Source organism: Carettochelys insculpta, chromosome 9, assembly GCF_033958435.1.
Source record: "Carettochelys insculpta isolate YL-2023 chromosome 9, ASM3395843v1, whole genome shotgun sequence".
Taxonomy (NCBI): Eukaryota; Metazoa; Chordata; order Testudines; family Carettochelyidae; genus Carettochelys; species Carettochelys insculpta.
This window is the reverse complement of record NC_134145.1, coordinates 62,264,790-62,291,604: the sequence shown is the minus strand read 5'-3', so window position 1 is coordinate 62,291,604 and position 26,815 is coordinate 62,264,790. Positions and strand designations below refer to the sequence as shown.

Below are 26,815 nucleotides of genomic sequence, written 5' to 3'. Positions count from 1 at the left end.
GGAAGGAAGAGAATTATGGTCATTGGCTCAGTTGCTGGTGGCCCCCAGAGGCCAATGGGGTTGTGCGATCCAAGGTGAATACACACACAGGTGTGAGCAATCCCAATCCTGGGGCCCTCCACAGGTCCATTTCGATGCGGGAACCAACCCGGGAAGGAAGGCCCTAATTCCTGACCTGGCTCCAGCATCCCAAGCTAACCGGCTGCCCCAGTGAACAGAAGCCACACTCGACCTGCTGGAATCTGGGATGCCAGGCTACCTTCCTTATCGCCACGTCCATCCCCTGCCTGGCTGCACTGCGGGTCGTTACCTAGAATAAGCCCTCTGGAGAAGCTGCGCTCACTGGTTTTGAAGTGCAGTTATCACCCTGCAGCGCTTCTGGATTTATTTCCTTTTCGACTCCACAACGAAATCACCCCGTCACTGAGCAGAACCTCCCCAGCCCCCGCTCTCTGGGCTGGTGCCACATGGGATCCGAAGCCTCCCGCTACTGTCTCTCTGCGCCTTCCGTCAGCAGCCGCAGGGAAGCCACAGGCACAGCTCTGCCCATGATCCTGCTGGCTGTTTGCCAAGCACAGAGGGGGGCTCTGCCCACCTGTGGGCATCTGGGCAGGAGCCTGCATCTCTTAGTAGGAGCAGCAGCGGGGGATAAAGGTGTGACACTTTCCTAGCCACACCCACAGCCAGGTGGAGGGACAAGAGGGACCTGCCCTCTCAGGACAGTACAGGAGACTTTGGTAGGAAGGGAAAGGGAACAGAAGGTGACCAGCCATTCCTCTGCTGCCACCTCCCCCCGAAAGCTACCTGGCCCTGCTGGAGAGAAGCAGATGTGCGCAGTCCCCTCCCCTGGCTCCGACACTGATTCGATACCGCTTTAATTAAGCTTTCCAAAATTTCTGCCCGTGGCCAAGTCAATGGCAGCCACCATCCTGTTTTAGACAGGCCTGTGCCGTCTCTCTCTCCTCTCGCCCTCTGCAGCGCTCTGCTCACGCAGAGAATCCATGTCTGCTGGCGACAGCCTGTGCTGGCCCGGTACTGTACAAAAGGCTCAACTGCGACTCAGAAATACTCTGTGGTGCCCCAAAGCAGCTGATGTCAGCACCAAGCATGTGTCTGCAAATAGGCTATGTGCCATGATCCCAGCTATCATGGGCAGAGGCTGGTGGGGTACGCCCGAGTCACCTCCCTAAATCTCTCCAGCAACGGCATGGCTGGGGAGAAACATTCCTAAGGGAAAGACACCCCACAGCCACCAAACATTGGCGTTCATCAGCAGGGCAGCCTACAGAGAGGAGACCCAAACCCAGCCCCACAACAGAAATCAAGCAACTCTGTCTTCATTCTCACAACACGCTGTCCATGGAATAACAGTGTTGTGCAGAAGCAGATTATACCTGTGCGCACACAGTCTGACACACACACTGCATACAACTGTGTGCTCGGACCCACTCAAATGGGCTGCATGTATATAGAAGCAAGAGTGGAAATCTGGGTCAATAGAAACATTTGGCCAATTCGTGTTGAATTTCTGAACAAAATCAAAAAAATTTCGGCTTCTATGTTTTCTAAATGAAACATCTTGATTTCTGGACTTCAAACAACATTTTGTTTCAAATTATTATTATTATTATGTTGCCTAGCCTCAAGGAAGAAACAAAATGCTTCTGTGTCATTCCAAACAGAACTTTCCAGAGTATTTCTGGTTGCTTTAAAAAAAAAATCCTTTTGGGTCAATCCAGAATGAATTGCTTTAATTTTATTTTTTGACTCAACCTAAAAATATCCCCAATCCTCCAGCTCTACCAGACACTTCCATATGCGGGCACAGCTGATGGCAGACATTCAGGCTGCATACAAACACACATAATGCAGAGACCTTGTTTGCAAATATTTGCAATCACACAACACACACGGACACTGATCCATACCCCACTTGCAGCAGCTGTGTACACATTCAGATACAGACATGGGAGCCGTCACGCTGGATGCGTACAACACACAGGCACACATTCACAAGGCCTCCTGTGACTATCTGTTGACACCACCCTCCCAGTCTGCACACGACAAGTACACCTGTTGACACAGATGCCCAAGGTCAGATGGTAACCAGGCACCCGCAGGTGTCTATGCAGCACACACAGGGACAGACACTGCTGATGGCTTCCAGGAAGAGAGAGCCTCCACCCTTACTCATCTCTGACCACTGCAAGAGGCAGCAATTACCACAGATTATCAGCCCGACAATGACAGGCTGTGTAAAGAGAGACACTGAGCCAACTCTACCGCTCAGAGACTGGCATATTCAAGTACACTTAGGACATGAACAGCAATTCACGTGCCATCACTGAGGCACAACCACAAGGCTCCTTTGGCAGCCTCTTATTTTGAAGCCTGTTATTTGCTGGCGTTACAAGCTATAATCACAACAGCAACTTTCAAAACCCTTATCTTCCGTGACGCACCAAATCTATTTCAGAGCCGTAATTGCTATGTCACCAGAGAGTTTGCTGCTTAATGCGCTCAAATGCCATTTAGCGTTTGCAGGGTCATTACGGTGAGCAGAAAGGGGGATGGGGAGGCTGGGCGGTGGCGTTCAGAACCAGCCCACTGTTCTGATTGTACCTAACTATTTTTAGAGGGTTTTTTCATTCCAGCCACTGGTGAAACAAGAGAGAGAGAGAACGGGGCAGACAATGAACACGGCCTTGGCGATCTGGCTGGTTGGGAAGCCCCCACTTTATTCATGACTGGTAATGGCCTTTATTTCTTGGGGCAGGTCTACACTAGACCTCAAAGTCGATTGTAGATAGGACATTCCAGTAACATAGCTGGAATCCACTTATCTACAATCAACTTACCTGGCTGTCCTCTCCCTCGTTGACATCCCTTACTTCTTGCGAGACTGAGGAGTGCGGGAATTGACTGTCGACCCCTGAGAGTTCGATTTCGTGCGCCCCCACTAGGCACATGAAATTAAACCCCAGAAGATTGACCCTCACCAGGGTGATCTTCTGGGTAGTGAAGACATAGCCTGAGCATGAAGGCAGACCTCTTGCTCCCAGCCAGCCTCACAGAGAAGCCCAGGAGAAAGTTGATTAATTACGGGCCCTGTGGCCTTTGGCAATAGCTCAGCAGGTGGACAAGCTGTCCACCCAGTTGCCAAGCTGTGTCCCCTGCCTCATGCTGCAGCTGGTGCCCAGTGATGTCAATGCACAGGTGCCCATCAACTTCTACAAGGGCTGGACCAAGGCACATGACGTCTGGCATGCTACAGGTGACTGTGATGTTTCTCCACAACGCTGAGCCAGTAGCACAGCCAAGCTGGGCTCCCAGGAGGCCCATTATAACAGTGTCCATTTCGGCCTCACCTGGCTCACGTGAAAGGATCTCAAAATGCCACTCCAGAGCCCTGCACCGGCTGTACTCCCAGACAAGCCCTTGTTGTGGCTTTTTAGGACAAGAACCAATGGGCTTATATTGCAGCAAGGGAGGTCTAGGTTAGACATTAGGAGAAAATTCCTCTCAGGGTGATTAATTACTGGAATAAAGAATCTAGGGTGGTGGTAGAATCTTCATCACTGGAGATATGTAAGAGCAGGTTGGATAAATATCTAACAGGGATGATCTAGATGGGGCTTGGTCCCACTGTGATAGCAGGGGACTGGACTTGATGACCTCTTGAGACCCCTTTCAGTTCTTAGTATTCTACAACTCTCCTCTGTTCTCATTGATGGCTGCAGTGAAACCCCCACTGGGAGCAGAGTCTGGCTACTGCTGACTGCTTTTGGGAACTCCATGGTGTGGTATGTGTGCGCGTGCGCGCACACGCACACACACACACACACACACACACGTCAGTAGCTAGGATTTAAGATTGCATACTGGGTTCTCTCTCAAAACCACAAACCCTAAGAAGTGAGGAAATCACAAGCTCAGACACCAGTTACACCCTATGGAACACAAAGCCTCTAAGAACTAATCTACGTGACCAGGCCAGGTCTCGCTGCCCCATCCTCTACATGCACACAGCCCTCAAGTCCGTGTCCTTCCCAGCACTAGTTTACAGCAGCAGTGTCAGACCACAACACTGATCTCAGCTTAAGCCTCTTCCCTGAACGTTTCCCTCCAAATTTCGACTGTCTTCGCTCATCTCCTATATCGTTATTTACTCTATGGCTGGGGTCGTGGATGCAGGCCAATGGGCTGCTTGCTCCATACGCTCAGTCACTCACCGGAGCAATATCTCATCTCCAAGTCGCTGATGGTCATTCTCTTCCAACCCACCTTAACTGGGCCAAGAAAGGCGCTATCTGCCTCTGGCAGCAGCATCTTGCCTAGCGCTTAGTACACCACAGTTGTGCCTCTGCCAACAGAGCTGAGGATGCCTCTCCCCACCGGATGTAGCAGCTATCTTCTGTTCCCAGTGCTTGTGCCCAGAGGGGCTGAGTTTGCTTGGCCACCAGTCCAGTACACCTGGGTTAATAAGTCTTTGAAGCAGCTGTTTTTGGAGCTGTGGTTACCACTCCAAGTGGTTCCATGAGACTCAGCCTGGGCCTCCTGCTTGTCACTTCAGGGCTGCAATCTGAGCTCGTTCAGATTCCTATGCCATTTCATCAGCTTTTTCCACGCCCAGTGCGGGGGCAGTAGAGGCTCCGTGCTCCTGGGATCAAGGGGATGGGACAGAGTCCCCACCCTGACCTCATCAAGGCCAACAGGCCTGGAGGTGGCTTCCAGTTCACTGTCTTCCTGGGGCTCAGCTTGTTTGGAAGACTCAAAAGAAAACAAACCTACGACCACAAGTGAGCCCTTTGCTGAAGCTCTTCTGCCTGGCCTGGCCGTCTCTAGGGATTCCCACCTGCGCCAACTCTGTCTTGAATTCATAGCTCCTCCCTGCAGCGACAGACTAAATGCCGACAACAGGATGAGTCCACAGACACGTCCGAGCCACCCGTTGACCCACCCAGAATTGAATCCCTCCAGTGCACCGCCATCTGCCCCATCACAGTCACACTATGTTCAGCTAGCCTGCTCCTTAGAGAACTGACCCTATCCTGCCTTAACATATACTCTCCCAGTGCCACGTTCACTCTCAACGACCACCATCGCCCTGCAGTCTCAGCACCCCTATGCACCAGCCATCAGGCAAGGAATAAAGTTGATTGCAAGTGAATCCACATTTCCCACCTTCTTGAACTCACATTCAGTATCTAACCCCCAGCCTTCAAAACAACGCGTATCAGTGATCACAGAAACGCTGCTAAATAAAGCCATCCACAAATATCAGTGAAACACAAGCACATACCCGAACAGTTCCCGATTCGGTTTGTGCCTTGCCGTGCGATTTTCAGTTCTTTGGACTACCCTATGGTTCAGCACTGAACTAAAAGGAGGTGTGTTGAGCCTGCTGCAAGGTCTCACGTGCTACGCCAGTTGAATTTTGTGAGGGCCTTGGGCTAATGCCAGGATACTGGGTATTGTGCAGAGTGTGCATATTACTTTTTAGTGTTCATGGTGAAATGTACTTGGGCAACCCCAGCTTTAACTTGGAGCTTTGTGGGGGAATTTCCTATTTTTTTTAAAATAATGTTTTTAAGCCTGAAGGACCAAACCCAGGGCCAGAGACCAGCTCAGGAGCTGGAAGAGGATAGCTCCCCACGTAGTGACTGTGAAGTACATCACAAATAATCATATCTCCTCGTAAAACTTTTCACAGCCAGCAGCAAGAATATTAACTAGTGAATCTATTTTACCCATCTGCCATGCAAGCCTCCAATGGGAACCAGGCATCTAATAATCAGAGATCTAGCTGGAGAAACTAGCATCAGCTGAAGCCTTTGCACTAGGTAGATACGATTATTCCCCTGGTGGTGCCGTTGCCTTGGCTCTTCTCCTGACAAATCCCCTGCTTTAGGAGACACCTTGTTCCCCCACCAAACCTGCTGTCTTTAGTCTGCTGCCCCGAGTTATTTTTTTATTGAAGGCTACGTGCTAAAGACATAAGGGTGGAGTTTTCCAGTGTGGTCCCCACTGGCTTAACTCTGCCTCTGTGAAAGTCAGCAGCCCCTTGATTTTGCGGGGAGCAGAATCAGGAGGAGAAGCGCCTTAGAAAGCCCACTCAAAAAGTGCTGGGTTCATGGTTTACCTGCGGAAAATGGGATGATGGGGGACAAAGGTGGCCAGTGATCAGTTGACTGAGAAGACCTGGTGATGGAGCAGCAAGAAGGAAGAGGCTTTCTGAGGTCACCAAAGGGCCTGCAACAGCTGCTCCTGTCCCGTGCAGCTTAAAATGCAGAAAGGAGGGATGTTCTTCTACGGACCTTAGAGGACATGTCTACACTGCAAAAACCTCTTGTAGCAGGAGTCACCGGAGGTTGCTGTGTTAGTCTGTATCTTCACAAAACAAACCAGCAGTCCTCTAGCACTTTAAAGACTAACAAAATAATTTATTAGCTGATGAGCTAAGGTGACGACGAAGCTCCCACGAAAACTCATCACCTAATTAATTCGTTAGTCTTTAAAGTGCTACAGGACTGCTTTTTCTCTTGTGGCAGCAAGTCAGAGCCAGGTCAGTTAACTCTGCTTTGTGCTGTAGACGTAAAACATGCCTGCTCACCAGGTTTCAGCGTCCAATCCAGAACACCTACGTTGCTCTTTTGAGCCCCGTAGCACAAGCCCAAGTCCGCTAACCTGGAACTCGAGAGTCACTGCCAACAGGTCTGGCTTTCACTTTTGTGCTATGGACATTCCCAGAGAGTCCACAGAAGGGCATCTCTTCTGCCACCAGCTTCCCAATGTCCGGGACTGCAGCTCAGGGAGCAGGTCTCTGCCCACAGCTCAGCTCCTAGAGGTCTGAGGCATAGCACCACAATGCATCCTTTGGCAAAGGCTGCTGACTTTGTCAGCTTTCCAGAGACGCCTCTTCCTGCAAGAATGCGTCACGCAAACCATGCGGTGTTCAAAGCTGTTGACACAAAAGTACACAAATGATATTAATCAAGACCAACACGTTGTACGACGGAGCCTCCGCCGGGAGATGTGCTGGCAAGGTAGAGACGTCACACCCGCAGTGGGGAAACTTCCTTAGTTCCATCCATCATCAAACACCTAGAAGCCGAGCTGGTAAAGGTTTCTTTGATAATGCAGCCCCAGCCCCCAAGAGTACTGCAAGATCAACGTAGAGTTTAACCTGTGCCGCAAATGGGATCTTCAGCACATGGCACAAATGCTGCCTGGGTTTACGCTCTGATCGGCAACTCCTGGTCTCCTGTATTGCTGAGATCTTTCCTCTAGATGCTCCAAACTGCAGAGTTGCGGGCTGTGCGCTCTACTCACTCAGCTGCGGGCAGCATCTTCGCTCTGGCAGCTGAGAATCGTGCACTGATGCAAAGCGTCACTGGGTCCAATCGTGCTTTGTTAAGAGTGCCTGACATCCCTGGCCTGGTGGCTTGCTCGGTGTGCAGTCTGAGCTTGACCCAGCGTTCGTCTCCACTTCCTGTCTGAAACTTGCTGAGGAGTGGGAAATGGCACTCCCCAGAGGTGGCTGGTTTCAAGGGTGCAGGGAAGAGCTTTCTGCCAAGATAGTCTGTGGAGCGTTTTCGGAGGGACCGAGTTATTGAAGTTGGGTGCTACCTACAGCAGTGCCCTCTCTGGGCTGGATGATGCCCAGGCATTCAGGTGAAGGCATGTCAGAGTGATAAAGATGCTTTCTCAACCTTGTTTGTAAACACACCGATCCCCACCCCCTAGCTGAGCAGGGCAGCAGTGCGTCCGACTGATGAGCAAGAAACAATGCTTAATGTTGTTCACAATTGAGAAATACAGCCAAGAACAACCATCTCTTGGGCACTTTAACCACTAGCCAACTTGCCATCCCCAACTAATCTAATCTCTCTCCCCACTGCAGCCTCTTTGGCCCAAATCCTCATCTCCTCCCAAAAGAGCCATCAAATCCCCGATGCTCCTGAAATGGAAGTGGAAACATACTGCACGAACCGAGAGCCCACCTACGGCATTGCAGCTTCCAAATTTCCAATGCTCTGTCATGGGTCACTTGGGTCCCCTGAGTTCTGTGGCTGGCCTGTAGTGCCTGGCTGAACAGAGGGGGACACCCTATCTGGGCCTGTGCCTTGTATTTGGCTTTCGAGATTGCTCTCCCCTTTCTGTGCTTCCTTCTTCCCACCCCCCCACACCTTTATGAGCAACTCCCCTGATATTTAGACAACCCAGAATGCTGCTATTTTTAAATAATTCCCCGCCCATAACAGGCGCAGCCATTCCTTGGGGGTATTTTAATTTATACAAAAGTATCATATCTTATCACGATCAGCCTGCGACTCATTTGCTCTTCTGTATCAAGCAGCCAGAGAGGGAATACATTCAGCTCGCACAGAAATTAATGCAGCGCGATGGGATCTTTCATCTGGAATTTCTAAGCCCAGTTTTTGCCATGGCCTTATGCAATCAGACATAATTATCTGCACATGTTCAGTCGCATTACTTCACAAAACCGCCTGGCTCTGCCTTGTGACGTCAGGCCTCTGTGCTCAGCCTTAATGTCCCTTGTTCTCAGCACAGCTGAAGGGGAAAGAAGGCAAGAGTAACGCAGCAATGAGCCAAGACTTGAACCGCGTGGTGGCAGCCTCTCTCTACAGCCTGACTTCGGCGGATTAGGTTTTTGGCCGTTCCAATGACACGTGGGTCTTGATTTGCTGCCTGCCACTAGAAAATTCCTAATTTCAGCCTCTGCTCTGTTCCATAAGGGGAACGCGAGGAAGATCAAAGCAAGGGGCTCCTTGCTGTGCAGCCCAACATGCAAGCTAGTAGTGGGTGGACCAAGATGGCTGCATATCACGGCCCACCCGGTGCCCTGCCATTTTGATTTGAAAGCCAGAAAGCCAGTCCATGGAGGCTGTTTTAAGGCTTCCATTCAGATCCCATCTGGCTCCTGGTGTTTTGTTTCAAAGTGACATGAACCCATGGAGAACACCAGGCGGGGCCCATGGCCTGTGACCCATTCTTCTCAGAGGAGGTGGCTACTTTGGAACATGTTCCCTTGTGTGGGTGGTATATGGATCCAGACGGGTATCTGGAGAGACAAGGAAGGTCTAAGCCCTTCACCTCTCCTGTACCCCTGCCACCAACAGATTCCTTTGCCCTCCCTCAGATTCGTAATACAACATAACTAACAAAGTCCCCTCTTCCGAGCATCCCCATGTAACCCTCCTGCCTGGTTCTGTGACCTCTAACGGGGCCAGAGAACACACAAAACCACCACTCCCCCCGCTTCTTCCCCCCGAACCACCTCCTTTTCCAGGCTGCCCTCTTGTCCCCGCTTGCTGTCACGGCTGCTGAGAGGGCGGACGATTGATCTGAGAAATGAAGTTGGATTGCTGTCCCGAATCTACACTCGGTTCTCCTTGTGTCTGTCTGATCGATTTCACTCTGTACGACACAGCTTGTCGCTATGAATTTTCATGCTGCTCGGGAGCCGCCAGCACACCCAAGAACAAGTAGAAGATGCTTTTTTATCTCCCCCCCTTTTGATCGTCGTCATCATTTTTCGGTTTTAGACACTGACGAGGGGAAGGGTTATTTTTAGACCTTGGTTTGTCCATGATGGGCTCCGGCCATTGTCCTTCTTACAAAGATTTCAAGGCCCTGGCTTGTGGTGACATCCACTACCACTGTTCTACTAGGTGTCACCTGTTTAGCAGCTCCTCTCGGGTGAACGCATGTGGCCGCAGGTGCCTTGCAAACGCTGATTGCATCTGACAGGCCTAGACGCCAGCTGCCTGCATGAAGCCTGCCCAGTCGCCACTTTTTGTGGGTAGAACTCTGCCGTCGGCGTGACCGATACAGAAGCAATAAACTAGGTGACCGTAAAGCTAAGACAAGTGCTACTAAGTGGCATTCTAAGCCCTATGGCTTTGAAATAATTGGGAGCGGGAGAACAAAAACGAAACACGCATACAGAAAAAAAGGAAAAGAAAAACAAGCCTATTTTTCTTACACTGATGCCCTGCGGACTGTACATCTGACTTGCGGCGAGCCCATCATTGTATCCTCCTGTCTGGCTGATAACATGGCGAAGGGTATCCACCTACACAGACCAACAACGAGAAAGAGAAAATTAGAGACAGAGATGATTAGGCAAAGCCGCACGGGGTTGTATTTTGTCTAGTTACCAGAGAAAATAAAAACCAACAACCCCAAACCCAGACACCGTGATCCTCCACGGACACGGTCGCTCTCGGATGTCAGTTCTCAGCATCGCAGCAAAGACAGCGGGGAGGAAAAGAGAGCTCAGCTGGGGCAGTCAATTGCTCACTGCTGCTAACGCCATGGAAGGAAACTCTAGCTCCCCTTACCTCCTTCTGCCCCTCTGTGTCAACCAAACAAGCGCTACCTCTGCCTGAGCGCTGTTCATATACTTACTTCCAGGGGCATGGAACGTGTGCACAACTACCATGGCAATAGGTCCCCATCCCTCCCCTGCTTAGCCCTGCTGGTTCCCTCCCCCAGTTATTATCCCAAGCCACAAACCGGCTGATCCCTGTTGATGACACTGTGCTCTGCATCCAAGGTGGAAACGCGATCCATTTGGCTTAGAAACACACTTTGCCAAGGCAGAAATGTTTAGGAGGTGATGCCCACCCACCAGTTGCAAAGCCCTGACTACCCCCTGGACCCATGGAGTTGGGGCTAGATGGGAAGCAGGGAGCCTACAGAAAACCTCAAGTGCATCTAAGATAATTAGCAGGCATGACCCTCGGCTGGCCAAAGTTGCAGACACTCCAGAAAAGATGCTCAATGCCCATCTCTGCCTCATCGGACTCAAGAGGGAATGTCTAAGCCTGGGCCATTGGTTGTTAATTAAAACAGGGTGTATTTGTATATTTCAGCCTCGCTCTCCTTTCAGCAGACACTGAGCTTCAGCACCGAACGAACGAGTGGAAGCCTCACGAATGAGACACCAGTATGAACATCTGGCCCTGTCTCTTGAAAAATAAAGCAAGCGAGCTACATCTTGGCTAATTGTATTTGAGCGTACGCCTGTCCTTTTAAACCTCTCCAAGCGCAAGCTAACAAGCTAGAGCCAAATGCATTCACAAAGTGTGGGCAAGATTCCCCAAGACAATGGGTTTTTTTGTTTTTTGTTTTGTTTTGTTTGGCAGGGGTGGGGAGGTTTTTCCTGTGGGTTTGTCTGATTGGTTCATTTGCACCATTGAAGATATCTCTTTTGGGACCCGAGTGGGAAATGCCAATACAATCAAGGGCTCTTCCAACACTAACGCATTCACTGGCAGCACATCGGATGGGTCCCTACCTGTGACTGCACGTTGGCTCCAACCTGGGCCCCTTGGTAAGAATCCCCATTGAGTGACTGCACGCTCATGAACAAATCTCCAGAGTTTGACATGTTAAAAGAACTGGAAGAACCTGGAAAGGAAAGAGTGAGGCACCTGAATCATAGAAAGGAAAAGGATCCACCCCGCAACTCTCAGCCAAGAGGAAGGACCAACATGCAAAGCAACCCCAAAAACGAAAAACAAAAAACACACAGTAGGTTAGTAGTATGGAGGACAGTGCAAGCAAAAAAAGGGAGCAGTTGTGAGGTTATACAAAGCCATACATTATTACATCTCCCCGTAAGGTTTGTCCTGTAGCAGCTTCCCAGCTGGGGGCAGGATAGTCTCAAAACCAAGCCTAGGAGGCTGGGATGCTCAATTTCCTTTCATCTACACACATCCAAATCCTAAGGCAGTTTTGCATGTCTTCGTGCCTAAAGAGGATTCCATACTCGACCTCCCCCGAAACAGAACTCCCACCGATGCTCATAAGAAGTCTGATGGCGAGATGGGTGTGGAATGGGCTTTCGAAGAGGTAGGTTATACAAGAACATGTGCTGTTCCCCTTCACAATAAATCCATTGCTGGACAACTTCATCCAGCAGGGGTAGCAGGTTTCCATGAGCTAAGGTTCACAGGGACAGAAAGGTATTGTATAACCTTCTCTTAACCTCCTTGGCATCCTGCACTTCCATTCGGGCAGATTAGAATCATTGGTTAAGCAACCCCAAACAACCATGATGGACCAAGAGAGGATCTCCTACCCCTTTCCATGCCAGCTCCCAAGGAAGTTATGGAACAGGGATCCCTCTGCATGCACTAGTCACCACTGATAGGCACAGAGACAACTGGGTGGGACAGAAAAATGTTCTTGCAGAAACATGGCTTTCTGCTTCCAGCTCACAGACCACTGCCCCGGCCCACCGACCAGAGGAAACCAAAGCATTGTACAATCAGAAGGCCTTGTACGGGGGGGTGGAAATGGGATTATTTCAAAATGCTCGTGCAGTTCAGTGCATTAAGTGTGAGAAAGCTCAACGTGCAAGGTTGGGTTATAGACATGACGTTCGCCTGGCAAGGGGGAGACTTCAGGGGCCCAGGTCAGCTCTGCTGTACTGATTCAAACCCACGTTACTCAAATTGCCATCCCCGCGCCCTGCAAAGCCATATTGGCAATCATCATCTTGGTGGAATCGCCCAACAATGAGTCATGCGTAAGCTCTGCAACAAGTCTATAGCCCAGTTCCCTCTTCCTCCCGTCATGGGAAAGAATAGTCCTGCCTCTAGAGGCTCCTCTGAGGGAACCCGCATCTGAGCCAGGGACAGCAAGTCAACTGGGGGTGGGGCTGGGGATGCAGGGGCTCTCCTTTTAAGAATCTGGCCAAGGCATGCGCTAGCTCTTGGAGTGTTTCTTCACAATGGCCTCCCACATGAAACTAGAGAAGGTCTCAAAATTAAAGGGAGATGGGAAGATCACTCAGCAATGAAAACCTGACCAGAAGCTCACCATAGCCAACAGAAAGATTTCTTGACATTGGTGAATCAGACCCTGAATGAGCTTGGTAAGAACACAATCCGTAAAGGCTACAGAGGCCGTGAGGCTGCAAAATACCTCCCAGTAAATGAGCCAAGAATAAGCAACAATAGGAAGAACTCAGACAGCAATGCTGAATCCTTCACATCATTTGCCGAGCAAGCAAAGAATTTGCATTTTCTATCTGCCCCCAGGGTTATTATTTGAAAGGTAAAACTATAGGAGAAAGGTATTATTTTTCATTTGTATGTTGTCATCTTTTTTCTGAGCATCGCTAAGCACTTTACCAACTTTAATTAGTTTACCCCACAAGAGGTGGGAGAGCATTGTTATTTCTCCTTTCACAGACAGGTGAAAGAGCAGACATCAGGTAAGTGGCAGAGGTGGGAGCAGACCAAGAGTCCACACTGCACTAACCACTAGACAACACTCCCTTCCCAAATGGAAAGGAATAGGTCTGTCTCCAACACAGCAACTATTTCACCCAGCCTCGGTTTACAATACATGAATAAATGAAAACAACAAACCTCGTCCATATTCGATTCAAAGTTAACACACCAGATCGCAGAATGGAGAAAAATAAAATAAACAGCTGCAGACTCCAATTCTGAACAGTGGCGGTGTCTCGGAAATTGCGAGAGGCCATTCTGAAGATATATGCTGCTGCTGGCGCAGAGTATAGTTACAATATATGTGCCTACATAAATGTTAAATACGTCTTGCTGCTCATGGAGATGCAGCCATAAATATGCGCATACCAATGCGCTGCATGTACGGATGCATTTGTGTCAGAGCAGTAATTGCCGAGATAGCCCTGCTGCTGTTGGTAGTGCTGTTTCAGCATTCTGCTGGGTATGCACAAGCCATGCGTGCAAACAAGGAGGGCCCAAAGGCTTGGAGAAACAGCTGTGAGGGACTAACACACTGGTGTGGGAGATGGGGAAAGAGGGGCCCATCAGAAAAAAGACTCCAGTGGCATCTAAGATACTTGAGTTTAAGAGGAACCATCTACATGCACCAATCAGGGCAGCACCATCACCGAATTAATCCATCACTCCTAATGGGCCCACGTTATCCGGCTCAAGCTTTGCAAGGGTCACCACCACCTGACCTCGGACACCACAAGATCTTAAACAGATATTTAGCTTGTAAGCTCTTCTGGGCAAGACTCTTTGCTTTGATGCATGTCCATATGGAGCCCGGCACAAAGAGTCCCTGATCTCCCGGGGTATTCGTACGTGCTATCATAATACAAACAACAACAATAATTAATTAACAGGAAGAGCACCTGGGTTGGCTGAAGCTGTTCAGCATCTGTGCTTAATCAGATGACAGCCCAAGAATTTTTCAAGACTCATCCCTTAACCGGCTTCCCAGTCCCACTCTCTTCTCCCATCACTTTCGCTAGTTTATTGCCCCACACTGACTGAGGTCTAAGGTAGTGGGATACGGTCACTGTCCTCGGGAACTTGAAGGACACACCTCCAAGGAGGGCGACCACCTGTGACCTGAGGACGTATCACTAATAGCAATGGAAAGGAAACTAGAAATAAGAAATTTGAGGCCAAGGTTGGATGGTGACAGGGCTTCTGCCATGGAACAGCCCCCCATAGGAAGTGACAGAAGCTTAGACACTTGCTCCTGTGTGTGGAAGGGGGCCAGCTGGCAGTGTGTGGGGCACTGACTGACCCAGACAGCTCTCAGGATGGGGCGGCTGGACAGGGGATCTCTACACTCGTGCATGTGCTGCTGAGTTCTTTGACTGACCGTAAGCACCAAGCTCCAGCAATGTGGGCACCCCAAGGGAAGCAGCTGGAATAACATTTTATCGCTTCCTGTGCCCACTACTCAGTACTGCCTGTCTGTGCACTGTGGTCCCTTCCAATTCCAATGCCTAGTCCTGGGACTGAGGGTTCTGCAAGCTCCGCCTAAGCCCTCAGCCTGCCCCTAGCAGCTCATTTCTCTCCTGCTTGGGCCCTGCCGACTACACTGCTCTCCACATCCCCTTAGGTCACTCAACAGGCCCTAGGCCTTGCCTATGCCGCCAGCCTGCAACTTCCCTCTTCATCAGCTCCCACCTCAGAACCCCTGCAAGCCTGCGCTGAGAACTGCAACAGGACCAAAAGCCGACTCACCACACGTGCCCCACCTCTCAGAGCCGCCTCCCTCTTTCTCATTGGCCAACGAGACTGTATCTTCCTCAGGGCAAGGACCCTGCAGTATTTACCTGTACCGCATCATGCCCACCTGTGGCACTGTCCAACAAACTGAACCACTAGACAGGCAAAATACTCGGCTCTGCCCCCGTTCACCTCCCAGCCATTTCTCTCCTTGCACCTTTGGTCTGTCACGCTCCGGACTGGTACCCGTTCCGCCATTCATTCACCTGCTTCAATGGGGGCGATCAGCTACTGCCCTGCATAGACCTGGCCCAGCTGGGTGGGCTGCTGTCAGGCACAGGCCTGGCTGTCCAGTAGCAGGGAAGGAAGCTGCTTTTGCAGCAGCAGGTAGGTGAACCTCACCTCTGCCTCACCCAAACAGCCGCCCTCCTTGGCGGCTGCTGAGGCTGCAAGCCGCCTAGGGTGGCTGGGCCGTACACTCGCTCGTTTGGAACCGACAAAGAGGTCGTGGGGGGTCTGTGGTGCTTTGAGGGTTCTTGGCACCAAACTCCGAAGGACTGAGCAGGACTCGGCCCTTTGGTGCACGTCCTTGTGCTCCTTATTCAGCCAAAAAGCACCGCGCCCTAGTTAATGAGGCTCCCACACCAGAAGGGGTGGCGTTTCCTTTCCTCCTGGCTTTTCCTCTGCAAGCTCCAGCCATCGGGCTTCCTCGCCTCCTGGGGAGTGGTGGGGGGGGGGGGGTTGCACCCTCACATCTGCGCCTCTCCCCTGGGAGTGGGGTAGGAGCTGCAAGGGCATGGGGGGCGGGAAGGGGAGGGGACGCAGACAGCAGTAAGGGGGCTGAGGCTGCAGTTGGGAACAAAGCCCTAACTGGGGCTAAGAGCAGAGCACTGGCCAGGGCTGAGCTGGGCCCAGGCTGACTCCTGGCCTAGTGGTGAGGTCATCTGTGTCCCTTGTACTCTTGTCCTCTCGTCCTCTCCCTGCCTCTAGCACCAGCCTGCAGCAATACTGCTAGAAGCAGCGCACATCACTGTGGGGAGTAGGCGCACATCTCGGGAGGAGAGAGGCCGGACAATGTACGTGCGACTGCCTGTGGGGAGCGTCCCAAGAACAGACCATCACTGCAGCATTGTCCACCGGGGCAACCCCTGGAGCGGTGCCTGTTACCTCGGGTATGGGCTTGATTTAAACCTCACTGAAATCAGCTGGAATCTTTCCCTAGGCTTTTGGGGCTTTGGCTCAGGCACTAACTGAGCAAGTAGCAGAAGGATGAATATTGCACCCTCAGATTGTAAGTCTGTCTGGATTCTGGGCTCTGAAATTCACAGACCCCAGTTGAAAAAAGGATTATTATTAGCGAGACCATACAAAGAGAGCTGAGTTTACTCCCCGATATTAAGAAGGGGATCTGTCTGCCTCAGGCAGAGCAGTCTGGCCAGCTGCTGGTACCTGGGATCCGTTTACAAAGGGACGAAAAGGATTTAGAGGTTTGCAAATTGTTGGAAGTGTTCAAAAATAAAAAACGTTGTGGAACCACCTAGTACTCCTGCCGGAGCAGCCCTCCCATAACAACCCAATGGGCACAGCCTAAATGCACCCATGTGCGGGTTGGGGCGAGAGCAGAGGAACTGGTGGGCTGATCAGGACAGGGGTCCGCCTAGTCCAGTGCCCTGCCTCTGGCAGGAGATGGTACGCATTGCTACACAGAAAGGCATGAGAAACCACACAGTGAGGGCAGATATGAGATAAGTTGCTCCCCAGGGAAAACTAACCCCCTCAGTGAGACCCTCCAGAGACAAAACAGTTTAGACCCACAGCACAGGATGTGAGCGAAAGGAAAAACCGATACAAATCCAGCAAGGACAAGACTGGCATCCCTAGCCTGGTCAGTTTCCTTTTCTGGTTCTCAAGGCTGCTGGGCGTGTGGTCCCAGCACTGAACAAAGGTGGATGCGGACGCCTGCGGATCATGTTTGCAGATGCAGATACCTGTGGAACTGTTCGGTGAAAAAGCGAGTTTTTGTTCATTTTCCCCCTCCAGAATCACAATCCCTCACTCTACATCATCACGTTTTTATTAACGGGTCCTACTTTCTCTCTTTCCACCTTCGTGCTCAGCATCTGACTAACGCAGATCGGGCATTCTCAGGATCTAGATCACCCGAAAAGGCCATGCCAAGTCCTGGCCCGACGTCAGGTTTCCTGAGAATGTGAGAGAGCGTCCGTGAGCCCAAAACTCTCATTGCCCGGTTAGCAGCCCTGCCGCAGTACGTTTGCACGTGGCATTCAGAAGCATACTTGAGGTCAGCCCCCTTTATGCACTGGCAGGAGGAGCCCTGCCATCACACACCCAGGTGAATGATGCATAATCGAGTGTATTCATACTTCCCTCCTTAAAGCAAAATGAGTATAATTTAAGTCACATGACAGACATCAAGTTAACCCCCTAGGTGCCAATTCTCCCACCACTTTGAACAAGCATTACGAAGCAGTTAAGAACATACAGTTTGGCACAATGATGATTGTAGCTGGCGGTGCCCTGAACATACAGCTGGTGACGTTAAACAGGGTCACAGTTCTTTAGCAGAAGAGTTGAAATCTGGGTAGACTGAACTGATCAAACACACATTTATCCCTTTAAGAACATGAAATGAAAAACACAAACAACTAATGAAGGGAGGAAGTTGGGAACACACAAACCAACCCACTGGATGTCTTTGAAGGTCAAAAATCTCAGCTAATAATGATACTAAAAGAAACAAAAACCACACAGAACACACAACTTGCAGGTCATCCAGACATTATGGGGTGTGCAATCCCAAAACTGAACTATAAAAATCCACACGAAACAGACAAACTAGCATGATCTGGAACATCCTGTATTGGTATTGGGTCTTTTTTTTTTAAAAAAAAAAAGCAAAACAAAAACAAAAACAGTCACTCATGCTTTCAGCCTCTGGTGAAGTAAATCAATTGTGTAAGGACAAGTTTTTTTCTTCTTCCAAGGAGCAAGCAACTCAAGCGAATTTCGAATCCATGCAAAAACCCCAACACGGTACCGTCAGTTACACAGCATGATCACATCGCTTTTACGAACCAAAAAGCAACGGGCAAAAAGAAAAAAAAAAAAAAAAAAAAAAAAAAAGAAAAAAGTGAATCTATTTTTTCCCTTGGCTACTGCTGCTGTTGTAAAAATTACATAAAAACCAACCAACCGAAAAAAGGAAACGGAAAAAAGAAACTAAAAGAAAACACAGATACTAAAGGAAAACAAACTTAAAAAAAAAAACGAACAAGAACAACCCAAAAAAAAAAAAAACTAACCAGCTGAATTGGGAGTTGAGGGTGAGTTAGCTTGGCTTCCATGGGCTGACACATTTGTAGCAGTGACAGCCGTTTTGGCAGCATAAATATTGGCTTCCTCTTGAAATTTACCTATGTTCTTCTTGTACCGGATTCGCTTATTTCCAAACCAGTTTGATACCTAGAGCGAGTCCAAGAAAAGACAAAGACATTAACGTTTCACCTTTGATGCATTTTGGTGGAGTTGGGGTGGGGAGGGAGGGAGTGAACGTAATTTAGGAACAAGGAATAAAGCATGTTAAGAACAGCAGGTTTTTTCCTAAAAGCTTGGCAAGGAAAAGATTCTACCTGCTGGCTCCTTTCAAACCCCAGTGACTCCCAGAGCAGCGTAAAAATCAATATAACCAATCATGCACAGGCCTGGCCTTTCCATTTCAAGAGGACACACTACCAAGACAACAGCACCAGCAAACCCCAAAACCACAAGACAGATTCTATACAGCAAGAGACCAGCTTAAAAACCATGAGATTGTTTTTTAAAAGCAGGGAAGGGGGGCAAAGGGGATACATTTCTCTTCTGGAGTTTGAGCCTCTCGGGTGCACACAGGCCATGTTTTAAAGCTTTTCCCTGCAGCTGTGAGGCCTGTCAGCTTACGTACAAAAGATGAGCTTCTCCCGTAGTCACAGGACTCCAAGAGCCAGCTTTTAATGGGAACCTCGCTCCCGTCAGTACCACTGATCACTGAAACCATTTGTAAATGGGTCTGGGTTTTAAAAATCTAATTTGTTTTTCACCATTTATGCTGCTGGTTTCCACTCAAATTGGGAGAGTCAAATTAGTCTGGTCAGTTTCACTTCCTGGCTTCTCAAGGCTGCTGGGTTTGGGGTCCTGGCACTGAGGATGCAGGTATCTATGGATCATGTCTGCAGATGCAGATACCAGTTTTGAATCCACGTGAGGCTCTAATAGTAAAAACGCCAGTGCCAGGCTCCTCTAAACAAAATGAAACCCTGGGCTAATGTGTCTGTGTCCCTTTAAATGAGAATGCTAGTCCCACATGCTAGGAAGTTACGACTTCCCCCCAGCACACACTCAAACACATCACTGCAGTGCGTGCTGCTCTTTGGAGCACGTTCCAGGAGCATTTACAGGTACAGCTGTTGCACTGGTCACTTTGGTCTGGTCTCCACACAGTTTTACCAATATCACTAAAGGTTTAGCATCTTAGCCAAGTCAGGGCAAATCCTGTGTGAACGCTCTTAATCCGGTTTAAACCTGGAGACTCTTAAGGGCTTGACTGGCAGCTTCGCTTGCTTCAGCTTTCAGTCAATGACCCATTCCATGACAATGGCAGGCGGTCTAGTCCCAAGGTCTCAGCTCAGATCATGCAGATGCAGTAGTGGTAAAGACAAGGGGCGTTCATCAATGGAGGTGTTTCAACAGAACTTTGCAAAGGCTGCTGCATGCACGTCGCCTTGACCAGACACAGGCTTTCAGAACAAGACAGGGCGAGCAGCAATTTGTAAACACAGACGGAACTTCTTCCGAAGCAATCCAGGTAATGGAAAACTATGGGCCAGACCAGTGGCTGGTGTACGTTGGAAGAGCTTCGTTGATGTCGGCATCAGCTGAGGATCTGGCCCTATGCAATGAATCAGTCTCAGGGGGCTCCATGGAGAGGGAGCAACAACAACACTGATTGATTAATTGCAGTTGGCCTCCATTGAGGATTTTGGAGAATACAGAGCTGAGCCAACTGCATAAATATTTGTGGGAGGCCACCTCCAAAAGGTCTGGTAAGCACCTGAAAGTGTAGAGTCTGGAAGGTCATCGGAAATATATGCAATTCTCAACTCGACAAAATCAGGCTGCATCTCTCACCCTCTTTGCAAATTTCTGATGCATTCTGGTGTGTCACCAACCTGGCATGCAAAGTCCTATTTGGAACCAGGCAGCATTAACAGTCGTGTCGGCCTCACCTACACAATGCGTTGTACCCATCAAACTCAAAGCACTTTAAAAGAGCCAGCAAACATCGGCCACACTGAACCAATAGGGAAACTGTGGGGAAAAAAAAGGAGGAGAAGTGTCCGCCCCTGAGGTCCTAACACAAATCAGTGGTATGGCTGGGAATGGTACCCAGATCTCTCTACTTTCATCCTGGTGCGGTCTATGAAACCAGAACAAAAGAACAACCAAATCCCTGGTACTGACACGGGCACAAAACTTTTTAAAAAGTATTGAAAAGATTCAGGTTTGGGGAGCAGATTTTAGGTGGTTTTCTAGGTTTATTTGGAGTTGTCCTTCCATCCTGAAAGGCCAGTCGTGGCAAAAATCAACAGGTCCCCAAAGAACTGTTCAAAACTGGGCTGGAATGAAACTGGCCTGAGTTTTTTGAAGGCCGAAAGTCCAGATATGTCTTTCATCAGATTTACACACTGGGCTGTGCTAAACAGACATGACTTCACCCCCTTGTTATTTCAACGGCATTCCCTATTTCCAGTTCTTTAATGGATCATTAGGAAAGGAGAAAGGTGCAGTCCTCATGGATCCGTATGCTGAGATTTATCCACATAGGAAAGGTCCATGCCATACCTACTAGTCACCAGAAATGAGCAAGTTTCCAACCAATACTGGCAGCACTTTAGAACCTCTCACAGACGGGTGGGCTTGGACAGACAAATTCCTGAAGATGACGCGTTCAGCTCAGACAAGTTCCGCCACACCCAGACGCTCATCTAAGCTGCTTGGGTCTGCAGCCTTGAGCCGGAACTCTCAGGAGAGCTGGGTCTCTTCCAGAGATCTGGATTCCCTTTTCCTTCCAGTTGCTCGGCATGGCTGCAGACCTGGGAATCATGGCATTTGGCTGCTCCCACTTCCCAATGGAGCCCAAGAGGCAGCAGCAGGAATTAATCATGGGGAGGGGGAGGTCAGCTGAAGATTTCCTTGTCTCGGGAGAGGTTTGGGGTTGAAGGTTTGAGGAGGGTTCTGATTTAATGAACATTGAGTTGCTCGTCAGAACGTGGTCCGACAGCAGTGCCAATGGACACAGAGCTGCTAGGGTCAATTGTAAGCTCCTTTCTTAGGGCCACGCATTTCCGGAAGCTCCCTGAGCACGGCTAGTTCTCAATATGTCCCCATAACAAACCCTCTCCATCTGGCCTGGCACTCTCTTGCCATGTTTGTTGATGCTGGTGGAGCACTCCCAGGCTTCCTGGAAATCAAAATGCTTCAAGACACCTCATTAGAGACACAGACAGATCCCCAAGTGCCTTCTCCTACACTTGCCCTCAGCAGCAGTGTTCCTGCTAGTTTTTTTTTCCATCCATGATTGTTATAAACTTTGTTATATGCACCAAAGCATGTGCAGATGTGTCCCACCGGCAGAAACCCAGACTGACAACTGTGGGCGGCTGTAGGTACTTTGCTGGTCTTCTAACCCCTTAGGTCACTGGCCTGAATCAGGATTAGGGTGATACAGCTGAGACTTCTGTCCCATTCTAAATGCTGGACATTGGGTCACTGATATCCAGCTAGCATTTTGCACTCACTAAATAATTCCTGTTTGTTTCTCTGCATGGAAAACAGATAAATAACCTGTCTCATTTTCTAAGATACCGCTGCAGGGTGCATCTGATGAAGCGGGTCTTTGTCCACAAAAGCTCATGCTCCAAAGTATCTGTTAGTCTATAAGGTGCCACAGGACTTCTTGTTGTTCTTGAAGATACAGACTAACACGGCTACCTCTCTGCAGGGTATTGTCAAAATGCTGCCCAGAAAGCCGCTTGTAAACATTTGAAATGTGGCCACCTCGGGAGGGGAACAGCGGCAGCCGTTTAACAATGCACAGGAACCCTGCACTGGAAGGGTAAAATGTATCCACCCGAGATGGAGGGATGAACTTAGAGAGGCAGGATGGAACGAGAGAGATTGCAAGCGGGCCATGATGTGAGAGCAAACAGCCCAACTCTTGCGCAACAAAAACGACAACAAAAAAAATCATGGCACCGGAGATCACCTCCACTTGTCAGGAACACGTCCACTTCTGCGTTAGAGGGAGGAGAGCCATAGACTGGGGTCACCAACACCCCTTGCAGCAAGATCTAGGCTTTTCTTTGAGGTCACCTGCTGAAGTAATGGACACGGGACGTCTTGCAATAAAAGCTGAATCAGCAGATATGGGCCGGCTGCAGAAATCACTAGGTTAATTTCAGCCCATGCTGTGCAGGGGGTCGTACCAGACGATCACAGTGGTTCTTTCTGGTCATACCATCTGTGGACCTATGAGCCAACATAATCGTGCGTGGTTTGCGGTAGACGAGAGGAGCAGAGCCCAAGGCTGCACGAAGCGAGGTGGTTATAGCACGGGCAAATTGCGCATCGTCACCTAATTTCTGAAGGAGAATTCCAGAGAGCTGGTGCAGATAAGCACCCAACTTACTGGTACTGCTTTGGCCTGGAAAACCACAGGGGACATCTGGCAGGAGGGGAAATCCTTGAAGTGCGACAGGGTAGCACTCGTTTAGTTTGGTGAGACACAGCCCACGAACAACTTTTCTCCTGGAAATTGGCTCTCTCTGCTTCAGGAGCTAGGAAGCGCACGCATGGCGTGCAAATTACAGAGTGAACAGAGCCTGGGTAGATCCCATAAAAGTATGAGGGGATCAAGCCAAAGCTTGGGACAAAACATCTGGACAGTGCTTGGTTTCTGTGAACCGGCATGCCCCGTGGGAGGAACCCTGAGACCAAATGCTGGCGATGTGGGTCTTGTGACGTAGATGACACCTTCGTTGACTGGAGCATTCGAGGAACAATTGGCAAGCTTCCCTCATGACTACAGATGACAACAATCCCTACTTCGATGTTTCTCCTCCCGGAGGAGCTGAACAGCCACATTGTGGTGAGATCTGCTCCCAGTTACAGTTGACATCTTCACTTGAACGCGTGACCCAAACGACACCACGAACTTGCCTGAGAACAGGAGGGAACCCAAGATGGCTGATGCTGGGAAAGCTTGCGGATTGGCTGTGAGCAAAACTACAAGGAGGCAAGCCGAGGGGTTCCAGATTTCAGCCTCCAGTGTCCAAACACAGAGGAGGAAAGGAGAGGATGGAGAGAAGGAAGGGGCAGAGCGTAATTAACAGCCAAGAGCATGGTGGATGCAAACTGGACGCTCCACTGGTCTGCTCAAGCCTTGTGTCAGCATCCTGGCCAATGCCACAGACCACTGGCACTCACAGGCCGCTCGCCCGGCCTGCTAATGACATGGCCGCACCTTGAGGACTAGTGAGCGAACATACTGTTTCTGTGAACAAATCAGCCGTGCCAGCAGACGAGGGAGGCCCTGCACTCAGCAAATACAAGAGCAATCACCCTCCACGGCTCTCAATGAAGGAAACACTCTGCAAATTCCCCTCCCCTTCCCTAGCCAAGAAAACCTCGCACAAGAAATCCTGCTTTAGCCAGAGCCTCCTTCCTGGGCCCTGCTGGCATGGCTCCAGCACGCAAACCCCCTGCCAAGCTCCATGCATTTCTTGGCCATTCTGTATCTTGCAAGGCCAGGCACTGGCTGAACTCAGCACCTGCTCCTCCTCCACCCTGCTTGGGCACACCCCCAAACCTCTACTGCCTAAATTCCACATTGGCTCTCCTCTGCAACGTCCCAGCCAGCCTCTGCCGTGTCTTTCTCCATCCCTTCCAGGCAACTGCTCCAATACCTCCCCTCCCAAACCACCTCTCTTTCCCAACAGGCTGCCTCCTTTTTTCCTGCTATCCTCCAATTCCTCCTGCGTGATTCGCCCCCACCGCTGGGGAGACCAGCACGGAGAGGCTCGCCTGGTTACGTGTGGCCTGCTGGAGAAACGTGAGGCTGTTAGCATGGTGCTGCTCCCTCGGCCTGTGCCCTTACCTGTGAGACCGTGATGCCGCACTTCTTGGCTAGCTCTTCTTTGGCTTCCTCACTAGGGTAAGGGTTGCTGAGATGGGAATAGAAATACTCGTTCAGGATTTCCGTGGCCTGCTTGTTGAAGTTTCGTCTCTTCCGCCTTGGCAGGGGGGAAATGGAACAGAATCAGGGCCGAGGCTCCGGAGGGAAGGACCACATTCTGGGCACCCTCCATCCCACAATGACCCAGGATATGTCTGTCCACCTCTTCCTTTCCCCTCAACACAGGCAGGGGATCTAGAGACAGGTAACTAGGAAAGGATCTCATATGTCCACGCAGGCGGGTTGGTTTAATTCTCTCTGGCCTCCGGAGCAAATGAGCCCCATTTACAAGCTAAACGTTGATGTTCCTAACTGCCAGCCTGCAGCCTCCAATGTGGATGGGATTCATATTTTGAAGCTCCTCTCGTGCGCGAGAGAAGCCGACAGAGGATCATCCTTGTGTTACAGATGGCCCAGAGGGGGTAAAACGATTTCCCGAAGGGAACAGCAGAGCTGGGAACTCAACCCAGGTCTCCCGACTCCTAGCTCTAACCACCAGACAACAAGCAGCCCCCTGCTTTCAGCAGTCTCTGAGCTTTGATGCTCAAGGCAGCAGAGAACTTGGCTCCCAGCGTCCTGCCCTGCACAGTCAGAGACAGTACCCAGCCAGCTTGGCTCAGACATGGTCAGCTTTAACTAAGGTGGCCAGGTGTCCCGATTTTGAAGGGACAGTTCCACTATCCGGGGCTTTGCCTTATATAGTCACTTATTATCCCCTCCTCCGTCCCGATTTTTGACACTTGCCATCTCTAACTCAGTGCAGGGCATGCACAGGTACTGTACTGCTTTTAGAGGGGCAGAGTCGAGCCCCCGGTGGCAGGAGGAGTTCTGTGCTCCTACTGGTTATTAGGTGCCAGCCTCCACTTCCCAATGCGTTTGCCCCAGGACCCCCATCCTGCCGCACTGAGGCTTTGCTACAGAATCTGCTCCCTGCAAACTGTGCCGCGCTTTGCAAACAGGCAGCCTGGGCTAGTGGTGAGGGACAGACCTAGCCCTGACCAGCGCAAGAGGCTGTGGTATGGTGGGGGGGGACCTTAGTGATGGAAGGAGGAATTGAACTAGTTCGAGAGTCCAATGGATCCACTCCCCAGCCCACACTGGCTGCCCAGCCATACCATCTGCTCACAGGCAGGGCACTAGCTAGGGGCAGGCAGGCCAGAGCCTGGGGCAGGGAGGGGAAGCAGGCTGCTTAGGGGAGCCCCCTGGACACGGGCTCCATGCTCTCCCAGCACAGCTCCGGCCCTTGCGCTGGCCCCAGAATGGAACACAGACCCAGGAAGCAGCGGGGCCAGGAATCGGCTTTCTGCAAGTGTGCGGCTCCTGCCCCAGCAGCCAGTGGTCTGGACAATGTCCTGGGCTTTGTACCAGGCCTGGGGGCAGCCGGGTGAGCACCTCACTAGGCCTGCGGGCAAGGCCGGGGAAGAGGGGGCCTGGCCGCACCCCTGAAAATGGCAGGGCTGGGGTCAGCCAGAGCATGCCCCTCCAGCAGCAATTTCAATGGCCCAGGGTTCCGGCTGTTGCCATAGCAATGCTGAACCCTGGGGCAATTGTTCCTTTGGCCCCTCTCCCATGGGTGGGCCTGTCTGGGGGCTTCCCCTGCCCTTCTTCAGAGAAGGAACCGACGCCTCATTCCCCCGGGGCACCTAGCACTGGCCTTGGCAGCACAACCTACCTCCCCCGGCCAGCACCCAGCCTGAGGGCAAGGTCGGGAGCTGAGCTTCAAGCGGGCTGGCAAGGAGCTCACACGACAGAGTAGCCAGGACGGGCTGGGGATTTGAGCCACTTGAGTTTCCAACCAGCCTGATTCCTCTTTGCAGCGACCCCAAACCCTCCCACACTCCAAGAACGGTGCCCATGATTTGCCCAACTGGAATCCCAGGGAGCCAAATTCCTCCTGGGCTCACACGGTAACTAACGGCTCTCCTGGCTAGCCCAGGATCCCAGCTTTTGTAGCAACAAGCAGCACTGGCCCAACTGTTCCAGTCCCTTGCCTTTATCCTGGCGCAGACCACTGGTTGCCCCACCTGTGCGAGACCAGAGCAGATCTTTGCAGTGGCTGCTCTGGCAAGAGGCCCACCGGAGAGATAAGACCCTCCCCAGAGGATTCTCCCTCTGGCAGGAGGGGACGAACTTACCGTGCATCCAGAAACCGAGAGCGCAGGATCATGACGGCTTCGCACGTGCTCTGCTTCAGCTGCATCTGGATGGAGCTGAATTTGCGGTGGATGATGCTGACCATCCGCTCGATCTCCTTGGGCGAGATGGGTCGGGTCCGGCTCTGCTCGCGCAGCAGGTTCATCACGTGGGTGGTGAATTCATTGCACGCCTGGGACGGCAAGAAAAACAAAAGAAACCCCGGGATCGGAGAGTCATTCGGCCGTGTTCAAGGCTACGGTGCACCAGTCCAGCTAGGGAAGGACAGCAGCCCAGGAGGAACAGCAAAGCGACCAGCTAACAAGGTCTAAACACCCATCTATGACTGGATACTACACCCGCTTCCATAGCGTCGGGCCACTGGCCCTTT

General features: G+C 50.8%; 1 protein-coding gene across 4 annotated transcripts in view; it reads right to left on the bottom strand.

Moving 5' to 3' along the window:
* The window catches only part of PBX1 (PBX homeobox 1), a 210,671-nt gene that overhangs the window by 7,668 nt on the left and 176,188 nt on the right, over positions 1 to 26,815 (bottom strand). The window contains exons 4-8 of one of the 4 annotated variants that reach the window (XM_075002206.1): positions 26,427 to 26,617; positions 24,214 to 24,349; positions 18,437 to 18,485; positions 11,327 to 11,439; positions 10,010 to 10,099 (exon numbers count right to left, since the gene is read on the bottom strand). In XM_075002206.1, the coding sequence (XP_074858307.1) occupies positions 10,010 to 10,099; positions 11,327 to 11,439; positions 18,437 to 18,485; positions 24,214 to 24,349; positions 26,427 to 26,617 (579 nt within the window). Of the gene's footprint in view, positions 1 to 10,009; positions 10,100 to 11,326; positions 11,440 to 18,325; positions 18,486 to 24,213; positions 24,350 to 26,426; positions 26,618 to 26,815 lie in introns of all 4 variants that reach the window. The other 3 variants (XM_075002205.1, XM_075002208.1, XM_075002207.1) reach the window with 3 other exon arrangements.